We start from the raw sequence: 11,238 nt of genomic DNA on the forward strand, positions 1-11,238 counted from the left end.
TTTCAATTATTTTGTTCATCATGAAAGATTGCCAAACATTTGATTAACTTTGAGTATATGGATATAATATTTACATTGTATTTATGTTTTACTTTGAGTACAGGCTGACATCCCTGGACTGAACAGCTGTTCTAGCCAATAGGTTGCGGGTTATAGTGGAGCAAGTAGAGATAATATGAAATACAAGAAATACAAGTATTCTAGTTAGTTTTTGTTAAATATTAATTTAATTAGATGCAATATCGGGGCCTAATTTATCTTTCTAAACAGGGATCTATGAGTCATCATTTGTGAGATCTGGGGTTGTTGATAAAACCTGGTGTTTAAGCCAGTTTTGGTTTCATATAAATACAGTTGTTTTCTTTTTCCTTTTATCACATTTCAACTCAGTTCTCATCATCTTTCTTTTTCCCTGAGCATTTCTGATGTATTAGCAGGTTTAGTTTATCCTGTGTCACAGAGAGACTTTGAAGAACCGTTCAATATATTTAGGCCTGAAATGCAAAACTGTGAGTCAACTGGAAGGTTTACGATAAGCAGTACAGATAATCAGCTTCAAAGTAATTTCACATCTGCCCTCTGTAACTGATCATTAACGGCACATCCACATTGTTATTTATGAGAAACAAGGAAAATAAAACTGCCCCTTAAAGATTTGTATTTATTTATTAAATCTGTCTAAACTGATATTAAATATTTGACTGGCTTGACTGGTTAGGCAGATTATGAGGACTGATGCCTAGAACTTGTAATGGTCTTTTTCATTGTGTTTAATTATACAGAAAACACATTAAAAGGGCTTTATTTCATTAATACAGTAATTTCTGCTACATTTATTTAAAAGTAAATAAACATATATATATATAGATAATAGACTTTAAAAACAAATTAAACATTTTTAACCTTTTCTTGATAACCGGGCAAATTTAGAACAAAGGAAACCCTTTTTAGAGCATATAATAAAAGCTACTTTCATAAAAGAAACGAAAATAAAGAGGGCCGTTCATGAAAGTAGAAGGAAATTATTGGTTTACAGCATAAATATTATCATTATGATGTAAATCAGACGAAATTGAGTGATTCACTGATGTTTCTCATTTTGCATACAGTTTTAAAATCAAATTAGGGGACAGTTCCCTCTTGTGGCCATGGGTTGCTATTACAAGAAAGAGATCATTCTTACTCTAGTATTAGAATCTAATCTAATATACAGATTTGACTTGTTGACAGCAAATCTCAAAATTAAGCATTTGTGATGTTAATAAGACCCATATTACTAAAATCAACTAATGTCAAGTAATTTTTCTCTCTCCAAACCACAAAAACAAAATAATCAATCGCTTGTTCCATAGAACTTTGGACAGACAAGACATATCAGATATAAAACATAGACTTAATTATCCTGCGTTGTTTAAAAACAGCTAAATAAGCTATTCACTAAGCTGTTTAGTATTATAATGTCTCTCAAACTTAGAATTTCTAAGGAATGACTAACTATACACAAAAAAAAAAAAAAAAAAAAAAAAAACATAGCCATGGACATTTCTTTGGTCTTAGTAACTTATTTTCCACCAATGGCAGTTAATGACTAAAACAGAGAAACTGGTATACTTTAATTAAAACTAAATGACTTTGTCTGTAACTGTACAATTCATTGTACAATAACAACAAAAACTGTGAGCCTGATGCTGAAGATTCCACTTTGCTTCCAATTGAGGGACCTGCTGCCTTCCACTTGGACCTAGTATCACTGGAATCATCAAAATCAGCTAATATAGAATCTGACTTATTTTGCAGGAATCACAGTAAGAAAATTTGCAAGGAGAAGTGTTAAAGGTATTTCTTTTACTGTGAGACAGTATATTAAAGAATTTTTAGAGTATGTAGTAGTGACATGTTTTTAGTAATAACAGGCAGGTGGTAATAACCAAACCTATTGTGAAATAAGGGGATATGAAAAAAGCTAAAAGATAAAAATAAAGAACGGCCTTAGAGATTTAATTAGCCTCATGAAAAAAAAGTGAACCGTTTTACTTTCCATAGTTTTTTTCATCTTCTAGCTTGTTGCAACACTCAGAATTCTTATAGTTATGTATCGTGAGCAAGAATCTTTGCAGTATCTTTTCCCAGCATTTAGTGTCAACAGTAAAATAATTATATACGATGATCAATCGCTTCATTGTGCATGTAGAACGTGTAATCAAATATTGTTCTCACCTGTTCAGCTACAGGACTAATTATATTCATTATGCTGTAAATGTAAATCTCCAAGGTAACCTTTAATGTTTTATCTTTGTCATACCATTTGTCTCCCTGACTGCACTCATAGAGCTGATTTACTGATTTGGTGCGCTCAGAATTGTGTCTGTGAAAAAAAGCAAAAGAGCATGCTAAGTCCATTTTGTGAATGTCTTTATGAATATGTTGACAGCCATGTTCAAACTAGCAGGTATAAAATGTTCACAGGCCTTGTGTCCAAGGGACAAGGGAGATAGAGACACTTGTATGCCCTTTTTAACACATTTGGACTTGTTTTAAGCAATGTATGGATGAAATGTCAACAACTGAGCCCTCTTTCATTGTTTTTGCAATCTCACAGCACAACAAATTTAAAAAGCAGAAAGAGAGGCTTTGCTACTTTTTACAAATTTTGTAAAAAGCAAAAAGGCACAGTGGAACCAATAATATAAATAAAATACAGGAAGTGTCACAGGTGGATTATGACATCCTTGTTTTTTTCATGCAGCAGAGCATGTGATACTCTGCTGTAGAGAGACTTAGCAGAGAGTCTAAGGAGGAGCGACTGGGGATTTGACCGCAAGCCCAGAAGCAACAGAACCAGGATTTTGAGGTACCTTTTATCAGAGTTTAAAATACTGCTGATGAAGATTCTCAGTCATCCAGGTCATAGTCATTCCGTAAAAGTAAAAAAAAAACAATCCACTGGACTTGGTTTCTAAGATTTGAAGACGTGTCGCTTCCCCTCCAGGAAGCTTTCTCATTTGAATTGACATTTCAATTGAGAAAGCTTGTTTTTCTTTTTTAAACTTTTACAGAAGTTTAGAATAGTTTAGTAAACTGTATTTACACAAACAAGCAAAAAAATATCACTTTTTAATACATTTTGTTCAATATTTCTACTTTTAGTTTTATTTCTATTTATAAACTTTATCTAAACAGGAAAACCACTGAGAATAAAATTATATTTAAAGAAAATAGTACAATGCCCACACAAAAAAATCCTGTTCATAAACATTAACTAGAACTGTAAAATATTAGCTAAATAATTATTAAATTGTCAGAAAATGTTCTGTTTTCATCAGTTCATCTACACCCTCATCATTATTGTGAGGTTGCTGGGGAGCTAATGCCTATCTCTAGCAAACTTTGAGATCAAGGCCCCAACCAGAGGAAGCAGGGTTTGAGTGTATCTGACAAACGTTTCAGTCGGGATAGGGGATCTGAACCAACAAAACACCATTTGAACTTACTCCCAGAGCAGGAATGTTTGGAGCCATTATCTGGGACGGCTTCATGTGGATGTCCCTGACGACATAACCAGTTTAAAACTGCTAGACTTGCAGATGTCTGCTAACATTACCTTCTCAAACTTAAAATGCATGCACAAACAAAAACTATAGCAATTGCAGAGTTGTATACATTGCAACAAACTTAAGATTGGTAATACCTGAGATGTAAATTTCTCCTTAAAAAAAATCCAATTTCACATAGGGGCATAATGTACTGTATAAATCCGAATACGCATCACCATAATAACTCACTAATCCCAGCTGATAAAGTTATTGTGTTTCATATACGCAAATGGTGTGGCAAACACAGCACACATGCTCGTATTTCATTATTAGGCCCTGGCATTTGTCCAATGTTTTCCCATTTCTGGTTGTTGGTGTCATAGCGGAGGACCATATTCGTGTCACTGCAGTCCTCCTGGCTGTACCCACCAAGCAAGTAAAACTTTCCCTCCAAAACCGCACTAGCTGCCCCGACATGCGGCACTTGCAGAGATGTGAATGGAGTCCAACAGTTGGTAGCTGGACTATACATTTCACAGGCCAGCTGATCAACGACAGTCCTGTTATCATTTGTGGTGATTCCTCCTGCTACATAAAGATGTTCACCCAGGGTCTCCATACAGTGATGAGCGCGAGGTTTGCTCATACTTGCCAGGTAGGTGCTTCCTCTCTCTGGGTGATACAGAAACATAGATGCAAGACACAACTGGTCACTGTTTTGCCCTCCTGAGATAAAGATCTGCCCTTTAAAAGCCTTTGCTACATGCCCACCCAACGGTACATCCAGGGGTCTGGTAAAGCTGAAAGAGAAGAAAGTGATGTAAGCAAGGGCTACACAGTTTAACTAACTAAAGTTACTTTTAATGCTTTCAGCAGTAAATCAATATGTATCAAAAAGCACCATTTGGTCCAAAGGGACAAAATAGAGAAATAAATTTTGAGGATTTAAAATTCAATTCAGTTTATTTATATAGCACCAATTCACAAAACGTCATCTCAAGGCACTTTACAGTTCACCAGATCACACAGTCAAATTAAAATTGAAGACAAGACATTGAAGTCTTGGTCATTTAGTGTCTAGAATACCTCCAAGAGTTTTTGGTGGGACAGTAGCGTTCAACAGTATCCAAATAATGAGGTTCACAGTATCCACCAACAGCATGTAACTGTCCATTCAGGACAATCACAGAAAAAGAGGATCTCTTCTCTTGCATTTCACACAGGCGCTCCCAGCTATTTTGAAGAGGGTCATACCTGGAATTAGGGTGCAGAAACACATTTGGACATAAAAATCTTAGCTGTTATAGATAGATAGGTTCTCTTTATTTCCATATTTTGCTTTCTCTCACCTATAAACGGAGCTAAAGATGTCACCGCTGCCATAATAATTTTTGCCTCCAAAAATGTACAGTTGTCCACTGAGAACAGCAACTTCATGGCTGAACCTTGGTGACTCCGGCATTTCTCCCAATCTTCTCCACTCAATTTCCTTGTTTATCCCTCCCAGACTTCTCACAGAATTCCCAAACCAAATATCTCTGCTGATGCTGCGGCTGCACAGGTCTTCGGAGATCTGGTCGCCCCCAATCAATACTAGACTCTCTTTGGGCAGATAGATGCGGCATTGATTCTGTGGTCGAGAGTCGTTATAATAGAAATCTTCATAGATTCTATCATACAACTCGGTCAACCTGTGATTACACCAAATGCTATGTGACTGAACCTCTTTAAATTCCTTAAATGTCATCAGGGAAAACTGAACAGTTTTCATTAGCTCCTCAGCCATATTAAGTCTGGGATTGGGTTTTTCTTGAATCCATAACACCACAGCTCTGAACACAACTAGCTCTGAAGGAACACAGAGTGAGGTGCTGTTTAGGTATTTGAGTAGCTGCTTGGCTGGCAGATCTTTGAACTTGGATGTGCAGGCCACCTCTTGAAATTGCCGTTGGACAAAATCATCTGCAGCCTCTTGAAGTTGTGCTATGTTGTAGGCTTCAGCGAAAGATACCACATCAAGGCAGGTGTGAGCATTTATTTCATGGCGAAGGAAGCTAAAGCACAAGGACAGGGCAGGTTGGTACTGCAGCTGAATAGAAAGGCAAGCAATCTCAAAGATGCCTGTCCAGGTGAGTGGAAGAGTCCCATTGTAAGAGCTGCCAACCAAAAGTTCTAGATCTGAGACAAAGAGGAATGGCAGGCTCACACTATACTGAAGGGACTCTTTCATCCCCAGTATAAACATCCCACGAAAATAGTCAGTACTGACAGCCAGGATCACTCTGTGGACTAGACAGAAGGAGGTAATGAGAAGATATCAACATACAGTATAAAATTTTTTTGGTACTTTTCGAGCTATAACTGGTTTGAGGAAAGACCCCTTGCTGTGCATGGGTCAGTGTTGGTAGCCCTTCCAATGACTCAGTACCCTTGAAGTGGCCCTCAGCCTTAAAAAGGTTGGTGACCCCTGATGTAGACCCTTGTGCCATTTAGCTATTTTTCTAAGGGTGTGAAATGTGTCATATTGGGTTCACACGGCAAGATTGTCATACTGATTTTTGATCTAGTTTTCCTCTACCAAGATGCCCCAATTATTGTGATGGGTTTTGAAATGGGATAATCTCGCCCTTGGTGGTAGGTTAAACATGATCAGGTTTGCTTGGAAGTATTTTAAGACAACACCGATCTAAAATCTGGTATATCTAACATGTTGGATTGTCCTGGCTCAGTGCCATAAGTGGTGTTCTCTGAGTACAAACAAGGATGCAACCGGTTGAATCTTGAATGTAGCCAATCAGAGAGCTTTTCCAGAGTAAAAAGAGAAAAAATAACTCACCAGTTTAGGCAATACAGATCCAGCCCACACTGACAATATTCTGTTGATAAACACCTTTTACAACTCTACTGTCTTTATCTCTGGTACAATCAGTTCACCAAGTTTCGCCATTGCATCTTCATGAGCCATGTTTAAATAATTTGAACTCATGTCTGATAACAAAGATTTCATGAGATCTCCAATCTGATATTTAAATTTTCCTGAAAGAAATCTGTTAGCTGATGTTGTGTCATGTGACTGTATACCGTGTTCTTTTCATCAAATCATTCCTGAAATATTGCCATGGGAACCAGACATCAGTTATGTAGCAGCAATAGAACATGATGAATCTGTAATTCCCAAAGGCTAGTGTGTTCTTGCCTTAGAAGAAGTTCCTTTTGGCTCACCACACCTTAATTAACAAAAGTACTTACCTGGGTGTTGCAAAACTCAATGGCAAGTCCAGGTGATTTACATTGCTTGTGGCTTCCTTCTGGTATGAAATCCACACTAAATACAAATCCATTATATTCAATAAAAGCATTTACACTATCTCTGCAGACTGGTGTGGGGCAGCAGTACCCATGTTGCCACCTGCTAAAAGTCTACTTGATTCAATTTTTGAAGTGTCAGTTCGAAGTCAGTCTACCCAGATCACACTGCACCAATTGGAAATTGATTAATTGTCCAGTTTTTTTTTTGGTTTTTATGTTTTCTTCAAGACCTGGCCATAATTACAAACAAACATGTATATTAATACATGTGTTGTCCAGGTGCCTGTGTCTTAATTATTTTCATAAATGTGCATATGCAGCATAATCATTCTTAGTACAGCAAAACTTGAAAATATATGGAAGAAAAAAAACTATTTAAAAACTGTTTTTGCCTAACTTCTACATTGATCATTGGCTTTGTTTGCACAATCCGTGCAGGCATCTTTGACTTCTCCAGGCTTCACAGCAGAGCAGATCAAAGCACTTGTGGTGAACATAAGGACTTAAATGAACAGCAGCGAAGTGCAGAGCAGAGCAGATTGGAGATAAAAGCAGAGTAAATCTGGGGTGATTCAACCATTTGCAACACGCATATTAAAGCAGAGTAATGTCTATTGCTGAGGGGCCCTTGAAGACTGGCTGAGTACTTACCAAGAACTGATCCCCCAGGGGCTTCCAACCTGACGTCACAGCCAACTCTGTCAATCCACAACTGTTTGATGGATTCTAGATTTATGGCCATCTGTTCTGCAGCAGATAGTATTACCCCTTTATTGTCTCTGCCAGGTGTTGAGATCTGCTCATTGTGCAATTCACACAGGGACAGCACTCGAGGGGCTCCCATTATTTTAGCAGCACCTTGAATCTGACTAAGGTTATGCTCATTCAAAGTTGATATGAGTCCAGTATACGCAAACTCCACAACAGCCTCTAATCCGACACAATCCACCTCTTTATCAAGAGAGATAGACCACCCATGGACTCCAGCACCGGTATCAGCAGGTTTTCTTTCATTAACTCTACTGTTTTCTGTCTTTCTTTCATTCAGTTTTGCCCAGATGAGTGAGCTGACAGCAGCCAGGACTGTGGAGTGAACACAAATGCTCCTACCATCATTGGTGTTCAACGTAAGGTCTGTGAGAATCAAGGAATCCCTGAACTCTTTCAAGGAGAGGAAAACCAGTGTAGCATAATCATCTTTCTGGTAAATCTTTACATTGTCTTCCTCTTCCTCCTCTTTTTCGATTGAGTTTTCCAAACCCCCATTTTGTTTTCTCTTGTGTTCCTCCGTCTGTCTCCTCCACTCCATCAGTTTATTCTGGAGGCATGCCACTGCCATTCTTCACCCTCTCTTTGTAAATCTTTTTTCTTAGTTTGGTTAGTTGATGCTTTGTATGCCTCTGGAGCTTCACGAATTGTAGATCCCTTATTGCAACAAATTGTGAGGAAATAATCAGACAGGCTACATATCCCAGATGTCCAAATTGTAATCCCTGTAGAAAATTGCTTGAGATTGCCGTGTGCTGCTTGACTTTGTGTCCCCTAAGCAGCAGTGTTGTGTATATGCTCCGGTCCTGTCTCTCTGTCCAGCTGCATGGGAGTACTGAAGGGTCGCAAATTCCCACAGTTCCTCTTATAACCAGGCGGCTACATATTTACAGTGTAATATAAGTAGCTGGAACCCTAAACTGGATGTCTGTTGTTCACAGACTAAATAGTTTTGAGCGCAGTTGATGAACAAACTGTTTTATCCTTATGTTTTACAAGCTATCTTGTACTCATCATGCATTTTATCATTGCTATTTCAAACTATTCTGAATTCCAACCTCTGATTGTACTCATCGAGTGCCAGAACTTCAGTTCACACTATGCAACTCTAGTCTAAGCATAGATGAAGGGCTGATTTGATTCGCCTCTTCTAGCCCACACACTGTGACATCCAGAGGAGCCTTGGCAGGAACCTTGACTCTTGCACAGGGGTAAATGCCCAGAGGGTCAACAGTGGGATCGTGTTTCTCCTTCGTGCCCATGAGCTGTGGAATTTAGGTCACAGATCACAACTAAAAGAGCTAAAAGGGAAAAAAGAAAACAACATGCAGCTCTTTGCTTATTCACTCTTATGTCAAATGAAAAATTAAAATCAGAGACTTACATCTGTGATAAAATACAGAAGCCCCACTTTCAATTATAGAGTTTTAATATAAGAAGATCATAAACACATAACCAATACTACAAGGTTATTAATCATTAAACAAAGCTGGACTCTAGGGCCCCATTTCAGAAAGCATTATAAATCCCCACCGAGCTAAAATTGGTTAAAAAGACTTTAAAAAAAAGGATGTCATGATTTACATCCAAATGACGTTTGCATTTGGTTGAAAAGTGAAAGGGGAGAAGCCTTCATTTTCAGATCATTAAACAGATGTTGAAAACTGGTTTTGCAAAGTATTTTTAATGTCTATTATTGGACTAAAGTGGGACAAAATCAGGCCAAACCTAAATTAAATCAGGATAAAGCTGGTTTATGGATTTTACATGTTCTGAAACCTAAAATCCTGAATATCAAAAAGAATATCAAAAGAAGAGTTGGAAAACAAAAGACTGGAAAAGAGACATTGGTCTGACAAATAAGCAGGACCTTAGCTTATGCTTTGCTAGTATTGCTGATTATATCCAATCAGTCTAATAGTTACATCTGCATCATGTCACATAACTCAAATGATATCAAATTGTTTTTCTAAACCTGACCATGATGTCACTGAGCCCCACTGGGCTCCAAAGTCACCATTTCTCATCCTACTGCTCATATTTTCTGATGTAAAACCGGCGATCTGCATCATGGATGTGGGATCAAAATACAATTACAACAACATGTTAAATATCAGGTCAATGTGAATGGGCTCTATGCACAGCTCCACTACTTCCTGAATTTAAAGCAGCTCCTTTGTTTCCTGTCTTTCATTACTGGACGAACTGATTAATCCAGGTGTGTCTGGCCAGTTACTTAGGTCATACACACCTGGATTAATCAGTGCATCCAATCATGAAAGACAGGAAACAAAGGAGCTGCTTTAAATTCAGGAAGTAGTGGAGCTGTGCATAGAGCCCATTAAAGTACCTTGTAAATGCACCTGACACCTTATTAAGAATTAGGGTAATTCATAAGACAAAAAGGGTTCAATAGTAGAAAACACTTAAAATGTGTGAGTATTTAAGTACCCGGTACAATTTGTCCAGTTCCATGTTGATCCTTTTTAAATTCACAGGCCACTGCAGCAGGCTGTTTATTGTCCACACAGACTCAGTCTCTAATCAAATCCTGCTGAAATGCTCTGAAGTTGAAGTGCTGTGTGGGCGAAATGGAAGTGAAACTGGTGGGCAACACCTCGCTTCAAAACACAAAAACCTCCTACCTGACTATACTGTAACTATGTCACTCTTAGAGCCATTCATATGTCAAGCAATACTCCTGAACAACAGTGATGGAGGGCATTGTCCACTGCAGGCAAATGAGTCTGATTGTTTTCAGAGACGGCAAAAAGAAACACAGTAAAATCAGTGCAGTAAAATCCTTCACAACTATAGCAAAATAAGGGCTCAGTTCTATGAAGCAGCTTTTGAATCTACTTCAGAAAAGTCTGTTTCCCAAAGCAGGCCTGTTTGTTACCATAACAACTCATGTAAAAAGAGGAGCTCTAACCTGGTTATGGGACCCCTCCTCCACAAATCTTTCCTCGAGAGCAGCAGCGGTGCTCAGACAAATTTTCTCTTTTCTTCTATGTTCAGGAAATCAAACAGAGGAGATCATTTTCAAAGCAATGTATCATCCATTGATCCATTTCCATTACGCTTTATTTAAGGTGGGGTCGCGAGGGGTGCCTATCTCCAGCTGTCTGTGGGTGAGAGGTGGGGTACACACTGGACAAGTCGCCAGTCCCTCACAGGGTAACACAGAGACAAACAGGACAAACAACCATTCACGTGCACACTCACACTTAAGGAGAATTTAAAGAGGCCAATTAACCTAACAGTCATGTTTTTGGACTCTGGGAGGAAGCTGGAGTACCCGGAGAAATGCTGGAATCGAACCCTGCAAGGCAGCAGTGCTACCCACTGCCCCACTGAGCAGCCCACCAATGTAAGATAAAAAAGATCATAGGAATATCTTTACCTGGGTAAGTAAAAACGCTAAAATGAACATAAAATGAGAGACTGTGCCTCATCCATAAAGTTTATTGAAAATTAAAAACTGCAATGCAAAGACCCATTTTAGGTCCATGAACCTAGGAGAGGATTAATGACTGTGCAACCCACTGAAATTGCTGAAAGATAATTAGTAGATTTTTTGGCAACTGCATTTTAAATTGACCTAAAAAAAAAAATTAGCTTTAGCAAG

The 11,238-nt window shown here is 38.3% G+C and overlaps 1 protein-coding gene across 1 annotated transcript; it reads right to left on the reverse strand.

The window, feature by feature from the left end:
- Positions 1–3,094: 3,094 nt before the first annotated feature.
- LOC107104598 (kelch-like protein 33) lies at positions 3,095–8,418 on the reverse strand. The gene is made up of 4 exons (XM_015404629.1): positions 7,494–8,418; positions 4,883–5,822; positions 4,620–4,787; positions 3,095–4,333 (listed from the first exon to the last, which is right to left on the reverse strand). Exons 1-4 carry the CDS (start codon positions 8,179–8,181, stop codon positions 3,811–3,813), a joined length of 2,319 nt encoding a protein of 772 aa, XP_015260115.1. The 5' UTR covers positions 8,182–8,418; the 3' UTR covers positions 3,095–3,810.
- Positions 8,419–11,238: the final 2,820 nt, after the last annotated feature.

Source organism: Cyprinodon variegatus, unplaced genomic scaffold (genome assembly GCF_000732505.1).
Source record: "Cyprinodon variegatus isolate N-32 unplaced genomic scaffold, C_variegatus-1.0 Scaffold1815, whole genome shotgun sequence".
NCBI lineage: Eukaryota > Metazoa > Chordata > Actinopteri > Cyprinodontiformes > Cyprinodontidae > Cyprinodon > Cyprinodon variegatus.